The 17,895-nt window shown below is 47.7% G+C and overlaps 1 protein-coding gene across 1 annotated transcript in view; it reads right to left on the reverse strand.

Moving 5' to 3' along the window:
* INPP5D (inositol polyphosphate-5-phosphatase D) overlaps positions 1-17,895 on the reverse strand; it is an 81,316-nt gene that overhangs the window by 10,369 nt on the left and 53,052 nt on the right. The window contains exons 7-19 of the mRNA XM_074964052.1: positions 15,528-15,615; positions 14,662-14,742; positions 14,403-14,474; positions 13,959-14,082; positions 12,025-12,131; positions 11,195-11,297; positions 10,138-10,334; positions 9,175-9,292; positions 8,171-8,267; positions 5,363-5,501; positions 4,565-4,673; positions 4,299-4,387; positions 3,946-4,027 (exon numbers count right to left, since the gene is read on the reverse strand). Coding sequence (XP_074820153.1) covers positions 3,946-4,027; positions 4,299-4,387; positions 4,565-4,673; positions 5,363-5,501; positions 8,171-8,267; positions 9,175-9,292; positions 10,138-10,334; positions 11,195-11,297; positions 12,025-12,131; positions 13,959-14,082; positions 14,403-14,474; positions 14,662-14,742; positions 15,528-15,615 — 1,406 coding nt within the window. The remainder of the gene's footprint in view (positions 1-3,945; positions 4,028-4,298; positions 4,388-4,564; positions 4,674-5,362; positions 5,502-8,170; positions 8,268-9,174; positions 9,293-10,137; positions 10,335-11,194; positions 11,298-12,024; positions 12,132-13,958; positions 14,083-14,402; positions 14,475-14,661; positions 14,743-15,527; positions 15,616-17,895) is intronic.

Here is a 17,895-nt window from a genome sequence, read left to right on the forward strand (position 1 = left end):
ATGGGGGGGCGGCGCAAGAGATTCTCTTGGGGAGCACGAAGAAATTGGGAAATATCCTGCAGGTTCCAGCGGGATAAAAATAGAGTGGGTATTGCGGGGGCGAGACAGGAGCAGGATTAAAAAAAATAGTCCTCCTGCATTGCAAACAACATGAATGTCCCAGCCAGCAGCCACCGCTCTCCAGCCGCCCAGCTCTGAAGGCAGCGCCACCACCAGCAGCAGGGCAGAAGTAAGGGTGGCAATGCTGGTCAGCACTGTCCTGATACAATGGGTGTTATACGATTTCCCTCCATGATGTTATTAACACATGTTCCAAACTCCACAGCCCTGCCCAAACTGAGGCTGGCAAACAGGTCTCTCCTAGACAAAGGAATGTGTGCTTGCCTTAATTTGCATTTAAGCAGTAAACAGAGTCATCAAGTGGGGATGGAAACAAAGAAAGCTCAAGCAGGTGAGAAAAAGCCAGCAGGGAATATCCCTCTACATAGATTCTGTCTCTTAGTTCCCAGCTAGAAATGTTTTCAAGAGGGGGACTGAAAGGATAAAAAGGAGGGGCAAACACCCCAAGGGACCTCTCTCTCTCCTCCTGCCCATTGCATTCACTGCACCTGACATGACAAAGAAAGCATTCGTTGGACTCTGGGTCTAACCAAGTCTGGTGAGGGCCAGAGTGTAACCCCTGTATGGCTGGCAGGCTGTAGCTACACACAGATACCCAGGGTGTAGCCTGCATGCTGGAAGGCTCTTTGTGAGTGGACCTGGTGGAAGCTAGTTCATCAAGGCATTGTAAGGCACCCAAAGTTGCAGGGCAGGGGTAACACAGCTGCTCATTAGTCTGGGTTGTACCCTGGTATATCACAGTATCCCTGGTTCATCTTTGCAATATAAGCAGCACACCTGAAGAGCAAATCTAATGAGGAAGAAAATGGTGTAGGAACACTGCTCTGTTATTCCCCATTAGAGAACAATTCATGGCAAGGGATTCAGAACCGGATGTACTACACCTGTCTGTAGCTGAGGGATGTTGGCTTGATGTTCTTAGGTTACATTGACATCCAGCAAATACAGTAGATGGAACACAAGGGGCCCAGATGCCAATTTTTCCAAAGTAACTTCATTTCCCAAAGCCACACACTGAATTATCTGCGTATAATTTGCCCTCATGGTCACACCAGCCCATTTTGTCAGATAAGATTTCTGAGCACGCCTTCTTCTCATCTGCATGGTGGGCATATTAGCACTGTACTCAGATGGTTGCATCTGGGTGTGATCAATGAGACCCCAGTGCCCAATATCCAGGGGGTTTTAAGGGCTCTTCTGGGATGCTCTTCATTTCTCCCCATACCACAGTGAACCTTGTTCTAGCCAAGAAAGGGTAAAGGTAACTCTCTTGGAAGCCCATCAGCCCTACTGTTAGCATCAGCTGAGGGAGGAATTCAAGAGTGATGTAAGGAACTCCCCTGCACTGGTGCGGGGGATGCTGGAGTTGAGTCTACTGAGTGGAAATACAACATGCTGGCAGTAGACACAAGACTGGGCTGACTAGTTTTTAATGACTTTTGGGAGACTCATGAAAGGTGCCAGATTGATAGCACTGGAAAGTGAACTCCTCTGCTGTCCACAGGACAGCCACAGCACGAGCAGAGGCAACACAGGCTTCCCCACAAGCTAGTGGGTCAGATTCTCAGCTGCTGCAAATCACCATCATTCCACTAATTTCACTGGAGCAAGGCTGATTTCCCGAGGGGAGGATCTGGCCCTCTGTATTTTAGCCAGGCTCTGGAAGCCCCACCTGTAGAGAAGAAAGGTAGTTCGGTCTCCAAGACCATTCAGTGGGTAGATTACTGGGACTGCCAGTTGGGATGGGATTTACTCTGAAGTAGGTGCCTATCAAAGAATTGGATCAAGACAATCAACACATTTCACACTGCATTCTGTCCGGGTGGGCTTCTTTGCTGCAAACCAGCCCACTCAGACAGTGCCCATAACGGTCTGGCATCAAGAAGTATGGAGATCCTGCTGGTACCAGTGCTGAAAACCCTGGCTTGTTACTGCCAAGAGATTAAGGGTGTAGACTGGGATAAAATACAACATGGTTTCACAAGAGGTAGATTGTGCCAGACCAACCTGATCTCTTTCTTTGAGAAGATAACTGATTTTCCAGACAAAGAAAAGGTAATAGAACTAACCTACCTGGATTCAGTAAAGCATTTGATATAGTTCCACATGGGAAATTATTAGTTAAATTGGAGAAGATGGGGATTAATATGAGAATTCAAAGTTGGGGAAGGATCTGGTTAAAGGGAGGACTACAATGGGTCATGCTGAAAGATGAACTGTCAGGCTGGAGGGAAATTACTAGCCTTGGAACCAATCTTATTTAATATTTTCATTAATGACTATGGCAGAAAAAGTGGGAGTGTGCTAACAAAATCTGCAGATGACACAAAGATGGGCGGTATTGCCAATATGAAGGAGGGCTGGAATATGATACAAGATTTAGACGACCTTGAAAACTGGAGTAATAGAAATGTGATGAAATTTAATAGTGCAAAGCGCAAGGTCATGCACTTAGGGACTAACAACATGAATTTTGCTATAAGCTGGGAATGTATCAGTTGGGAGCAAAAGAGGAGGAGAAAGACTTAGGTGTATTGATTGATCACAGGATGGTTATGAGTAACCAATGTGAAGAGGCTATGAAAAAGGCTAATGCAATCCTAGGATGCATCAGGCGAGGTATTTCCAGTAGAGACAGGGAAGTGTCAGGACCATTATACAAGGCCCTAGTGAGACCTCACCTGGAATACTGTGTGCAATTCTGGTCTCTCATGTTTAAGAAAGATGAATTCAAACTGGAACAAGTGCAGAGAAGGGCTACTAGGATGATAAGAAGAATGGAGACCCTACCTTATGAGAGGAGACTTAAGGAGCTTGGCTTGTTTAGCCTAACAAAACGAAGGCTGAGGATAGATATGATTACTCTCTATAAATACATCCAAGGGACAAACACCAGGGAAGGAGAGGAGTTATTTAAGTTAAGGGCCAATGTTGGCCCAAGAACAAATGGATATAAATTGGCCGTCAATGAGTGTAGGCTTGGAATTAGATGAAGGTTTCTAACTACCAGAGGGTGAAGTTCTGGATCAGCTTTCCAAGGGGAGTGGTGGGATCAAAAAAACCTAACTTGTTTTAAAACTGAGCTTGATAAATTTATTGAGGGGATGGTATGGGAGGTTGCCTACAATAGCACATAGCCCATTTGCGAATGGTAGTAGCAAATATCTCCAACTGCTGGAATTGGGACATTAGAGGGGAGAGCTCTGAGTTACTACAGAGAATTCTTTCCCAGGTGTCTGGCTGATGTTTCTCACCCACAAGCTCATGGTCTAACTGATCCCCATATTTGGGGTCAGGAAGGAATTTCCCCCTAGGTCAGATTGGCGGAGACCCTGAGGGTTTTTCACCTTCCTCTGCAGTATGGGGCATGGGTCATTTACTGGTTTGAACTATGGTAAATGCTGGATTCTCTGTAACTTGAAGTCTTTATTGCAGGAGTGGGTGGGTGAGGTTCTGTGGTCTGCAATGGACCGGAGGTCAGACTAGATGATCATGATGGTCTCTTCTGGCCTTAAAGTCTATGAGCTAGATGGTGTCATAACAAACCGTACAGTGTGGCCGTAAGCTGGAAAAGAGACTAAAACCAAGGAAGGAGCATTTGTGCTGCAGCCATCTCAACTGTATTCTGCATATAAATGTATAACAGACTTCATTTTCCAGCCGTATACTGTGATAATCGAAGAGACTTAACTCCAAATTGCATGGTTTATCATGTCTCTCCTGTGCTGAGAGCCTGGCAGTGCAAGGAGATCCTACAGATGCCCCTGTGAATCATTTCTGTTTCAGACCAATTGCTTTGCTATCTACAGTCTGTTATCTACCCACCATAGGATTGACACACCACGTGCACCATGGGGTATGATTTCCAAAGCACTCGATCACACCAGGACGGCAAATTGAATTTCATCTGCAAACCAAAGGAGAACTGAGGTCAAGAAGAAGGGAAAGGACAAGTTCTTCTTAAGAAGAGGAGAGAGATCACTTGCCAAAGGGCTGTGTGCTTGTTCCAAATTATTGTTGTCCATTATTTGGCTCCTTTCAAAATAATATAAATTTTAATCCTAATTTGTGCAGGAAATGGAGAGCGATTTTTAGGTCACTTTTCTCTCTGGATGCTATTTTCCCTACACTAGCATATATTTTTGAATGGAGAGGATTATATTTTAGTTACCACCTACCCCTGTTGCTTTCTGCTTGGTGTATGCATACTTCTCCCGGGTATTTCTTTCGAAACGGTAAGTTGGAGCAAAAGTGATCTCTTCTTCCTCTGGAACAGAGACAGCTGGTTATTGTTCTGACTTTAGGAAAGCTCTAGGCCAGGTAAGAAGCTCAGTACTCCCCCGTCTCATCCTTGCAACATTGCTCTGGCAGAAAGAGTCTTTGAGTGGCCACAGAAACATTAGGAGAAGGGTAGAATTAAGAGTAGAAGAGTTCAGAAACTTACCAAATTGCAGAAACACCTTTTGGTCCTTTTTCTCCATTAGAAGCTGGTCAAAACCCAGCAACTCTGGATACTGCTGCTGTTTGATCTTCTGGATAATATTCTCTGCTTCCTGGAAACAAGGAAATGTCAGAGTTGCAGAAATGCACTCCACTTTCTTACAAACACTCCCTTGCTAGTGGGCAGGCTATAACATGGGACATTTGTTCATCCAACGACCAACAAACAAAATATGAATGTATACCTGACCACCCGATTCCCATCAGCACCAGACATTCCTACAGTATCACCAAGTCTCGTGCCCATCAAGGCTCTACCAGAGTTTTTATAAGGCTTCCCTGTTTCCTAAGTATCTGAACACCTGTTCTGACTAGGTCTGGGCCATTATAGAACAAATTGAGGGGTATAATGAATGAGCAGAAGGGTGTTCTCCTGGTCATGGCATTCTCTCTTGTTGACAGCAGGGTTGGTGCTGTTTTGGGAATGGTTGTCATTGGGGAGAACTGGAGAATGATGGTATGTCAGCTGGCATCATTAGTAGGCCAATGGCTCATTAATCTCTGGAGAGGGGATATGGTGACATCTTCAGCTGTCTCTCAGTGTCTCTCTAATGTCTTTTTGCAAGGGGCAGTTAGTTTGGGGCCCCTTCTCCCACCCTTTCCCAGCTCTCACTCTCTTTTCCAGGTTCCTCTAGATCAGAAGTTGACAACACCTTTGACACAATTAAAGGCACCGTCTGCCACTTCAGGAATTCTTGTCTCTGCTTTTCTGAATAGCAAGGAATCAAGAGGGGCTGCTAACCGTTGTAGGCAGTTCCACGCGGTAGTTCAAGTCTCCCAGCCAGAAGACATGAGTAAAGCGGTGAGTGATGTTAAATGGACTCAGTTTCTTATCTCCCAGTGTCAGGAAGCGCAGAATATTCATGTAGTTCTGGTTTCGCCTAACAAAACAAGAGAAGACTGCCTGTCATACTCTGTGGCCATTGGGTTCCTCAGTGCTAGGGGCTGACAGAGACTGCTGCTTTAGCATGCTGGAGCCAGTTAGACTCAAAGTACAGGAAAGATCAGGTTTTTAGGCATCATTCTTTAGAGAACCCCACACTTCCACTTCACATAGACCCTGGTGACAGCTACGTAGCCCCTGAATGCTCAGGGATGCCCCGGTCAGGGAATTTGGGCACTGGCAATGGAAGAAGTTGTCAGTAATTAGTGCATTATCACTGCACCTTCCTTGGGAAAGGGAAACAAACTATAAAAAGAAACCAGGACTGTGCTGCTTCAGCAATCAGAGACCCATCACCAGGTGAGGGAGAATGCCCCTGGCGCAGGCACTCTAGGACAACAGCGCACTGCACCGGCAACCTCAGCAAGTCCTGGAGTAGGGGCAGGAGCGGACTTCATACCATATGCGGCTATGGTGATTCTCAGGCGCTGCATGGTAGCCTGCTGGGGGAGGCACAATAATTTAGAGCAGCTCCTGACTGCTCCGTTTTGTGCTGGAGGCTGTTTCTGTTCCCAGAGAAGCCTAAAATCAAAGGGGTGCAAAAGCTAGTCGAATGCCACTCTTGATCCCTCCGCAAGGCTGTGCGTTTCTGTGCTGTGCCTCCTGGCGGCCCGATACAGAATCTTACCCATCATTTTTAAACAAGACAAGAAATAAAAAGGTGCTTGGCTAGATTCTGGCAGCTGCTGCAGACACTTGGGAATTTCCTTAATGGCAAGTGAAGCCCTGGCTGGCAGAGTTCCTGAACAGCAATTCTATGCCACCCCCTTGCTCGACCTAGACCTGATGCAGGGCATGTTCCCAGGAGAGCAGCAGCATGACCAACACATCTCTTCATCCCAGCTACCCTTAGCTGCCCAAATGGCTTCTTCAGGCTTCTCCAATTTACACCAGGGACGGACAGACCCCAGGGCTACAAAGCCACAGTCCCTTGGCTGTTGCGCGGCATACTGCTTGCCCAGACCGCAGGCTCCATCTCTCTTTGTTGATAATGTAACAGGTTGGGGAATGGGATTACCTACCAGAGACACATTTCTCTGCTCCACACTCGACCCCGTTGGGGCATCCTCTCCCACTGTTCCTTGCGACGTCCCTCAGCCTGGGAGTACTGGCCCATGATGATACCAGTAGCGTACCTCCACTCTTCACCCTCCCGGCCCTCTCTCAGTGTACCTCGGCCCACAAAGGAGACAGTGCCTCCTGCTGGCACTAGGGAAATATTTTCACTCTCCACATTGTGCTTGTGCAGAAAAACCTCCCAATTTCTCTCTAGACAGTGCAAATCATCAAGCTGTTTCCACGACATACAGTGGCAGCTCCTCAGGCTAGGCCAGGTGGGCCATGCCTACACTGCTTTGGGTAAAATATGTGGGATATCTCTCCACAGCTCTGAGAACATCTTTCTATTTCCTCTGCCCACTTGCAGATGCCAGCAGCTTCCACTTCTGGTAAAGCCGGGGTTACTGACCAAATGATAATGCACTGACCAGTGTTCCCTCTAATTTTTCCCATCCACGTGTGGAATGAATTCTGTTATTGCACCAATATGTGATACATCACCTCCATATTGGTGCACATAACAAAATTCATGTGGCGGGATGGGGCCAAGGGGTTTGGAGTGTGGGAGGGAACTCAGGGCTGGGGCAAAGGGTTGGGGTGTGGGAGGGTGAGGGCCACCTGCTGGGGGTGTGGGATCTGGGGTGGGGGTGGGGATGAGGAGTTTGGGGTGCAGTGGTGCTCCCCGGGGCTACGGTGTGGAGAGAGGACTCCCTCCAGCTCTCTCTCCCTGCAGTGGCACCTGGGCTGGCGGGGAAGGCACCTCTCCCACAGCTGTGGCAGGTCAGGGCCGGGCTGGGTTGGGGCCAGGGGAGGAGTGCCTGTCCCCGGCCATGGCAGGTTCAGGTCGGGGCCAGGGGAGGGGGCGCCTGTCCCCCAGCTGCGGCAGGTTTGGGGCCGGGCTGGGTTGGGACTGGGGGCTGCAGCAGGTCCAGGGCTTGGGGAGAGGCATCTCTCCATGCCACAGCCCTGAGCGCCTGTGTGGTGCTTAATAAGCAGCTGCGTGGCCACGCAGCTTAGAGGGAACTTAGGCACTGACTGGGGTACTCAGCAGCTTCTAGTCTGGTGAGCCAAAGCCACATTCACAGTGAACATATAATAGATTTTAAGGCCAGAAGGGACCCTGGTGATCATTTAATCTGACCTCCTCCATAGCACAGGCCAGAGAACATCACCCAACAATTCCTAACATAAGATCAGCCAGACTGGATCAGACCAATAGTCCATCTAGTCCAGTACCCTGTTTCTGACAGTGGTTGGTGCCACGTGCTCCAGAGGGAATGAACAGAACAGGGCAATTAGTGAGTGATCCATCCCCTGTTGTGCAGTCCCATCTTCTGGCAGTCAGAGGTTTAGGGACACCCAGAGCATGGGGCTGCATCCATGACCAACTTGGCTAATAGGCACAGATGGACCTATCCTCCATGAACTTATCTCATTCTTTTTTGAGCCAGTTATACTTTTAGCTTTCACAACATCCCCTGGAAATGAGTTCCACAGGTTGACCGTGGACATCAACACCTGCACTTGAAAGGCAATGACATATTTCACCTGTGTTTCTTTTCACTTCCTGAAGTCAAATGGCTGTTAACAAACCCTAAGGAGGTTCCATTAAACATGAATGATACTCCCACAGCTCCTTTATTGCCTGGGAAAAACAAGAGGCAAAAAACATCAAGAAATCAATCCACCTCCAGGCTGAGCAGTAGAAAGATAATAAAGAACATGACACTTCTGAAGTGAAATGGGGGATGGGGTAGAGGGAGAGGGAGAGGCAGACTTAATCAGTGCAGGAAGAATTATCATGTATAGAAAAATGTTCAGGGAAAGTTTTTCGGAAGAAGGCAAAATAAATAAATTTTAAGAAAGCTAATTTAATTTCCATCTGCAACCCGGAAAGGGGAATCCCTCCCACTCAGGCTGAAGTCTTTACTGGGGAAATTTATGAGCCCAGGATTGAGTAGAAAGACAATTTCCCCCTCCCACCACCCACCTCCAGGTAAAGTGGTGTCCATGTTGGTGGAGGCAAGTCTATCTAAGCAGGGCTGGGATTCACAGCGCCAACTCCATGGGTGCTCCAGAAAAAAATTAGCGGGTGCTTAGCACCCACTGGCAGCCAAGCTCCCTCCCCCAGTGCCTCTCACCCACCAGCAGCCCAACTGATCAACTCCTCCCCCACCCCCAGCCCCTTCTGCTTCCTGCGATCAGCTGTTCCACAGCGTGCAGAAGGCGCTGGGATGGAGGGAGGGGGAGGAGCGGGGACGGGGCACGCTCAGGGGAGGGGGCAGACAGAGGCAGGGAAGAGGCAGGGGGCGGGAAGAGGAGGGTGGGACTTGGAGGAAGGGGTGGAGTGGGGGTGGGGCCTTGGACAGAGCTGGGGGTTGAGAGGACGTCAGGGCGCCTATGCTGGGATTCATATATGCCTGGTTGGGGAAGACCAGAGTCACTTCAGCATGACCCAAAGTAACCTTTCTGAGAGAGAACTGTTCATTTCAAGAGTCCCCGTGGGCACAGAGTGGATGACGCTCTGATTAGATTTGCTTCTGTCTCCTTACCCAGCGTGTTTGCGATTCCTGTCTTCACATTGTCTGTGCAGATGTGGCTTATCCGGTTCTCATGTTCTGGCTTGGCCAGAACGACAATCCTGATGTTCCAGAGTGTATGGATTGCTATCTGTCAGGGGATGGGAAACTGATGGTTATATCATGGCACAGAGATACCGGACACATCTGGTGTGTCCAAGGCTTTCCCAACCTACTTGGACTCACTGACTGAGATTTTTCTTTGAGCGATGGACCCATGTTCTTAGATTGTGTGGGTGGGGAGAACATGCGCAATTCCTAGCATGCAGATATGCTCACATTAATCCCTAGATCACCTTGGTTACACAAAAGACAACTTCATTTGTTCACAGGCAAATTCTAAGAGCCACTTAGGGGCCCCATACACAGTGACCTTTCAGATATGATTAAAACTGTTCCTCACCCTCACTGAAACTCAGGAGTGGTCGAACTCGCTTCTAACACAGTTTAGTCAGTCCTAAACTTTATTATAACCTGGAATAAAAAGTGCCAGAGCTCACAGAGAGAGAGAATGAGGGCAGAGCAGTCTCAAAAGATACGCCAATAATTTTAAAATGTTCTCCTCTTAAGAGGGACGTTCCCATGGCACAGTGGCCTAATTGCAAGTAAGTGCGCTACTGTGGGGGAGGGGGTGAATCCAAGGCCAAGATCCATCCTTCATGCCCCAGCTGGAAGGCACTGGAAGCACTGGGGCTGGCTCTGTGCTCAGACTCGGCGTAGGGCATTGCTGGGAGCAGTCCATCTAGCTGATTCAAGAGTAATGGAGTCCATAGACATGTTCAGTCCCCTCTCTGTCAGCAGGATGGTCCCAGCAATGTGGCACTTCGAGAGCAGGGAGGCGTGGGCCTGGGGCTGGTTATTCCTGTGCTGCGTCTCTCCTAGCTGCTAGGGGAGTGTGCTATCCTCACTTTGCTCTGAGCTGACATGATTCCTCACCACTTTAAAGCTGATACTGGTGATTTCCTGCAAGGATTGTCTTAGAACTTCCAGCCATTCCTTCTCCCCTTGGGGGTCCTCCTGGGTGCCAATGACATAAATGTCATGGGGGATGTAGTCAGCGGAGTCATCCCGTGTCTTTCCCTGCCCCTTGGAGAGAAACCAGGATGTGATCTTCTTTGGGGGAGGAGCAGCACCTTTAGCAGCAAATCCAAAACCACAGTGAATCAAAACACTTGCAGTCAAAACCTCAGGGCTATACACAGCACGTGAATAAAAAGGCACACAAATCCACAGAGCTATGCACACATCCAGGGGGAGACAATGGACTTTATGCCCAAATGACATACTATGGGCCAGATCCTGCTTTGTGCCTGGCAGAGGGGAAGCCATAGGGGATGGAGTTGGTGCTATGCCTCCTCATTCCTGGGGAAAAGGGGCATTGGCAGGAGCATCTCTGTACTCTGACAATTCCCATCTGTTGGAGCTGCCCATGGAAGCCACTGGCAGCCAGCTCTCACTGGCTATTCGGCTTGAGGCTGGGATGTTCCAAAGACAGCCCTGAGTTCATTGTGGCTGCAGCTGAGGATCAGGGTCTGTGAGATTAATGGCATTAACCTATCAGCTCACATCCATCAGAACAAACGTACATTCCCCAAATGGGAAAAACAGATTCATTTCGCGTTCCCCAGACAAAGAGCCCTGCTATTAAATTCTCTTTTCAATCCCAAGATGGGTGGTTTCTCCTAATCAGATGCAGAAATAGCTGGAGTGCAGTGACTGGACACTCCCCTTTTCCCCTGACCATGGTCACATTGGCATTATGGCCCCTTTACGCTGGAGCAATGCAAAGGGGCCACGGTGCATGCGAAAACCTGGCCTAGAGACTCAATTTCTCTCCTGTCCTAGTGGAACACAGTCCCTGTGAGCAAGTCCCTTACTGAGTGAATAGGAAATGTGGAGTCCAAAAGTCCCCACATGGAAGCAGGCCAATGTCAAGGTCGAGAAAAGTGTCTGGAGGAATGTATGAAGGACTAGATGAGAAGGCAGCACATACCCATGTTCCAGGTCCCAATGAAGATGGTGATCATGTCAGGCTCTGGTTGCTCAGAGTGTTTATTCTTCATCTGCTGCAGAAGCTGGCAGAACCCTTCTCTTTTCTACACCCAGAGGAACAGAGAGACAGCTAATGAGATGGCTGTCTCGTTAGCCAGAATCTCAGCTTCTTCTGAAAGAAGAACTAATTGAATAGGGAAGTGCCCAGAATATCTAAAGGGCAGATCAGCCTTATCTCTACTAGTCTGCAGGGAGGTTGCTTTGTTTATGGTGCCTTCTCAGGAGAAAAGGTGTGTTGTTAGTATGTGTTAACTAGAGTGTTCTAAAAGCCTAGTGGAGACAAGGCAGTGTACTACTCTGTCACGTGTTAAACTGGTCAGGTTAAAGACTAGCACATGGTAAAGGCAGTGTGCTTTGTCTGCACTGGAGTTTCCAAACACGGAAGCTAGCATGTGTTACATCACACCCTGATATCCTAGTCGAGACAAGCGGGATTCAAGGCTGGTGAACGATTCTGGTGTAACTGCTCCGCGGTTGACTCCTGCCTTTGCCAGCCATTGAGCAGCCAATGAATGGCGCAGTCCTAATCTGCCTCCTTCCCTTTCCCAGACCCTCATTGATATAGCAGGAGTTATTATTATACTGTTGCTGAACACGTCCTCCATTCTCTCCTGCATTCTCTGGATGCTCTCACATTATATGATCGATCTCATTTATGCAGAGCAGATTAAAATCCTATAAATGCCCTGGTTAGTCCTCTGCCGAGGCTCACTGCCCTCAGGCCCATCCTGGTGCTCCTGGGATAAAGTGAGGAAAGACATTGTCGTGTACCTTAGAGTCAGCGAAAACATATTCTTTCCGCTGCGTTTTCTCTCTTTCAGTCTCCAGTACAATCACCAGTTTGTTAGGGAACTTCTGGGACTTGATGAGCTGCAGGACTAAGCAGAGGTGGGCAGTCAACTTCAGAAACCAGAGACCCAGAGACTGTATCTGCAGAAACCAGAGTCCCAGAGAAATCTTCCTCTGCTCACTAGAACTGGCTGCCAGAAGCAGCATGCTCCAAGAGATCACTCATTCTGAACTCTGAGGCTCTCTTTGCCCTGCATTGGGAGACCCCCGCTAAGCACACATTCCTGTCAATTCTGCCTCTGAAAAAGGGTGTTATACAGAGCCTGGAACCAAAAATATGACAAAGATGGTTGCAGTAGCTTTGGCACTGAGACCGACCGACAGTACTTCAGCTATAACAACTGTTCCTGATGTGCAGGGACTGCAATTGTTGCTAGGCCTCTATGGGACACATGGGGGAAGGAGGAGAGTTCCTTGTGCAGCAGCACCAGGGACAATCTGGTCCTTTAAGTCTGGCCATTTCTCAGCGTTTTGATTAGTTCTGTTCGGCTGGTCAGGGTAGTACTCTCAGAGAGCTTTTGGAATGGATCAGAAGAAACAACATGCAGGTGCAGTCAGCAAGGGACTTTCCTCCAGGGATTACATTTATACCCTGAAACCAAGAGTCACAAATAGCTCCTCCTGCCTGGTGTTCAACCCAACCTCGTGCCCTTTCTGCATCCCAAGCAGACAATTTATACTCCTTCGTCTGAGCATCTGTGGAAGAGAAGGTGAAAGCCGATCTGATGGCGGAGATGGTTCGGTCCAATGTACATCAGCAGCTAAGCAATTCTGAACCCCAGCTGGGGAAAATCAGCTGTGGAGGTTTAGCTCAAAACTATGGTCAGCAACGGGTTGTTTTCCTCGTGAGGATGGAGCCTGAGTTGATAGTTCTGCCTCTGCTAATCTCTGCAGTGTTTGGAGTTAGAGGCTAGAGGGGAATTAGAAAAATAGCTTTTCCCTAATAAAAATCTTTCACCAATTGTTTTAGCAGGGACCTAACCAGGGATAAAGAGAACCATTTTAAATGGGCCTTCACAGCAAACAAACAACTACCACCGCTCTCCCCTAATGATACTAACACCATGGCGACACTTCAGGTGCTACAGCGGCTCAGGTGCTATGGCATTGTGTAGGTTACAGCGACCAAAGAGGCTTTTCTGTCACTGTAGGAACTCTACCTTCCCGAGCAATAGCAGCTAGGTCAACGGAAGCATTCTTCTGCCAGCCTAGCTGCATCTACACCAGGGATTAGGTGGGTCTAGCTACAGCACTCTGGGGTATGGATTTTTCACACCCTGAGCGCCATAGCAATGTTGACCTAAATTGTGCAGACCAGCCAAAGTAACAAACATGACAGCAGTACAAACAGCCACTGGCTGAGCACTGATTTTGAGAGCAAGGACACTAATGCCTTCTCAAGACGTCACTTTTCCAAACAGACCCTTTTGTGGGTGCAGCGTACCTAGGAAAGAGATGGACTCACACCAGTTTTGGTCTAACATCTCTGAGATGTTTATATCTTTGCGGCTTACCTCCTTGATCCATACTAGGGCAGAAATTGGAAATACCTTTGATCAAGGGATGCTGTTTTCCTTGCAGACATGCTGCCATTGTCTTAACTTAACTGAAAGCCATGGGATTGTAAACTAACTCTCAGAAAGAGCCATTTACCACAGCATTGACTTCCTATTCACTGAAAACTGCCTTGGAGACAAGCGATCTAGGTTTACTGTTGCCTTGCAGTAGAACCAAACTCTCGGCATAACAGACTAATATACACATTGGACCAAACCTTGCTCCCACTGAAGTCAATGACAAAATTCCCACTGGGATCTAGAGGACTAACCCCTTATTTGTGACTCAGGGCACCTTACTTTTCTTATGGTTATAAAACTTGTCTTCAGGACCATCCTTGGCTTTCTTGATAATCAATTTCCCCATCTCCACATCAACTTTGAGGTGTATTTTCTGGGAAATTCCTAGAGAATCTGCTTTCACCTATTGGAAAAGGGAGAGATTTTTCATAAGCCATTTTTCTAAACTTCAGTCAATTGTACGAGGAAAAGCAATACCTAAATCAATGCACAGAGAAACATTTGCATGGCCTGACCCACTTACATCACTCCAAACAGAGAGCTTTAAGACATGGCCCCTACTACAGTACCATAGAGCACCCAGGGACTCCAGGCACTGAGATATAACTGTATTATCTCTACTGTAGCAGAGCACAGTATCCAGAAACTTAAGACATCGAGACATTCCTACATGTCTTGTGTTCTTCTGTAGTACGATAAGCATTGCTGACAAAGTCTATTTACCTCAAAGGTTACAGGAGGGATGAGAGAACGCCGATGTGTTGAATCAGGACCTTCAATCAACAGTGTTTTCACCTGTAAAATTTCATGCATATGGGTATTTATTTGGTGACTCTACACTTCACTTGAGGGGGATCAGAGAAGGGAGTAATAAAGGCATTGCAGGAGAATTCTCATTACAGAGATGGATTTCTCTGAGCATGAAAGGAGCATAAATAAAGTCAGAAGCAGATGGGAACACAAGATAGTTATAAATCTCTACCTTTTCTTCAGCCGAGGACAGCAAAGAGATCAGCTGATTGAGCTTCAACACAACATTGACTGGACTGGCTTCCCCAAGCAACTGGTAACAACAGCATTAAAAAAAGAAGAAGAAGAAGAAAAAAAAGAGAGAGAACCATGAGTACCAGACCCAAAGAAGCTCAGAGTTCACACCACCTGCCAGAAACAGCTGTTAGCAGCAGTGTGTTTTACATCATCAAAGTTTAATCCATAACGTGAAGCGCAGCGGCACAGAATGTGACTGAACATGCAGGAAAGTTGGGCTGGTGGGAGGACAACCTTGCCAATCTGGTACATAGGTCAGAGGCTGGACATGCAGAGGAGTTGGATGGTTGATGACAGAAAGACAGATTTGTATTACTGGTCCATGGGTTGAACATGCAGATTGGACTTCTGGTTTTCTGGGCCGCGGGATGGAAGAGGTTGGACACAGGATTGAGGTGGTTTGATGGAAGGAGGGAAGCATTTGTCACAAAAAGACACTGACCATCCAGAGGAATTAAGCTGATGGAAGGAAAAATTTGCAATTCTGGGTCACAGGTTGATAGAGGTTGGAAGTAGGAATGACTGAGGCACTTTGCTGCATTCTCTCTTTGGGACAGGGGTATGGGAGAGGGTGGAGAAGACTATGAGTTAGCTGAATCCGTGGTTAAATAACTCACTGTGTGCCCAGTGCACTGCAGCCAGAAACAGGCTAAAGAGAACAAAAGTGTTAACCAATCATCTAAATTCATGGTCATTGTTGTGTCCCAAGCTCAGAAAGTCCTCCCTCCCCCGCGTCTGTGCCTGACAGAAACTATCACTCCTCCGTGTCCACCTTTCCCCGCTTCTTCCAGTAGAACTTACTTGAGAACGTTGATGGATACCAGGGGGCAGCTGCTGGTCAAAAACCTTCTGGATGGACTCCAGGGAAGGGAGAGTCCGAGACGCCTCACTGAGAATACAAAGACATGTCAAAGGACAATGCAGGGTTTGTGTGGGGAACCTGGGGCAAGGTCACATGGGGCAATGAAAGAAGGATAAAGCACAAAACTAGTTAATGATGCATAGTCAGTACGGAGTCAATGTTGGTGTCTACACTGCGTTAGGGGGATGAATGCAGCATGGGTAGACAGAACCATGCGAGCTTTAAACTAGCTAGTGCAGCTAAGAATAGCAGTGAAGATGTAGTGGCACGGGCTTCAACCTGAGTATATCCCTAAGCTGCCCAGCAAACTCCTACAGCCCACGCTGAAGCCCTTGCTACCGCACCTTTGCTGCTATTCATAGACATGCCAGCTAATTAAAGCTAGTGTGGGTATGCCAATCTGAGCTGCATTCACACCTCTGATTACAGTGTAGACATACCCAGTGAGGTCAGTGCCAACCCTGAAAGATCAGGACAGCTCAGCAGGATTAGGATGGCAGCTAATGCATCAGCAACAGCTCATTTGAACAGAACTCCTTACAGCTCCAGAAGCTGGGACAGCACAGTGAAGGAGGAAATACAAAGATATATTTTTCAACAAATGCAATAAGGGGACAAGTGGAACTATGGCTGTAAAATGAACCAGCCTTTAATTTCCTGAATTCAAATCAAGGGTAGGTTACAAATGGAATGAATTTAGTGAGCCCAGAGGATGCTTGTCCATCACAAAATCTTTGTATGAACTTGGCACAAATGACACTCTGCTAAAGACCAGACTTAGTACTGGCAGAGCAGCTAGGTCCTGCAGGCCAAGGTGGACATGGAGAACAATGCGGCATTGTGCCTAATTAGTAGCCAGTACTAACAAGTCCTCTCACTTTCATAGGTACGAATGCACCAGTTTCTCCATCTAGTTCTCTGGAAAAGGCGCTACAGTGAGCATACACCTGCGGTCTCTGAAAATCGAGCTACTAATTTAGGTGTCTAAATATGTATTCAATGGCCTAAGCCAGGCACCCACATTTGAAATTTCAGCCTAAGTGACTTGGCAAAGTCATGCAGGAAGTCTGTGGCGGAACTGGGAATCAAGTCCTCCTAGGCTCTCAGTTCTGTGTCACAAAACTGTTCTGTTTTGAATCTTTTAAGTTATCCTGTCCCTAAAACTCCCATTAACATCAGCGGACTTTGGTTCAGGCCCTATCAGAAAAGAGGTGGTATTAGAAGCTCTGGGAGAAGTTCTACTAGACAAACCACCTGGAAACAATTACAATATATCTACTTTGAAGCAATGTGCAGCACAGAACATACAGTTCTGAACAACAGCAACAACAGAAAAACCCACTGCTTGGCCGTTTCTTATGTGAGAATGGCCCTCTCTGAGGCACTTTACCATAAAGTGCAGCTTAATGTAACACACAGGTCAGACTTGGGGAGGAATGCAGAAGGGTATTTACTGGCATTTGTGCTCAACCAAACCACAAAGTGGTTTTAATTGCATTCACATCTCTTTCTTTTTCTTCCTTTGAACTGCTGCGTGAGTAAAATTTTATTCATGAGAATCTTCACAGAAGTGTCACGAACACTTCTGTCCATCTATATTTGCATAAGTATTGGCGCCAGAAGTGTTTGAGCAGCCATCTTAAAAGCTCCTTGTGGGAGTCATGCAATCAGAGAGCAGAAATAACACCATGTTTAGGTGACCGATCAGTTAGGGAATGATGAAGTGATTGCCTGAAACAGTCAAGCTGAACAGCTCACCCATAACTCGCACTGTGAAATATGTCCACCCAAACCCTTTAAGGAATTCTGAATGAGGAACACCTCCCCATACATCTGCAGGAAGATCCGTGGCTGTGTTGGCACAAAGTTCCCCTAAAGTTCCCCCTAAAGCTTTTCCCAGCCCGCTCTGAGGATACCCCCTGACTATGGGAATCTTTGGGAGAGGTTCAGCCACTGATCTTGCAGCCTCCGTGCTCCTGCCTATACCTCTGCTCCTGAGGCAGAGTACTTGGCCTGGGCATCTTTACAGCCTGGTGACCCTGGAGGCCAGTAGCAGCTGGTGCAGCTGAAAGCAACCTTCAGACTGCTCTAATTCATGCCAGGAGCTGGCCCTTTGCTGAGCTGGCTAAGGAGCAGGGGAGGCAGGGGTGCAAAAGGTACTCTGCAGCCCTTCCCTGCTCCCCCTCAGCTGTGTGGAGTGCTCCTTAGCCGCAGCTCAGACGTTGGCCCTGCATTTCTTGATGGGTAACTCATGAACTGGAAAAGGACCTACGGTCACCAGTAAATTGGTCCCTTTGAACAGTTAGC

Source organism: Natator depressus, chromosome 9 (assembly GCF_965152275.1).
Source record: "Natator depressus isolate rNatDep1 chromosome 9, rNatDep2.hap1, whole genome shotgun sequence".
NCBI lineage: Eukaryota > Metazoa > Chordata > Testudines > Cheloniidae > Natator > Natator depressus.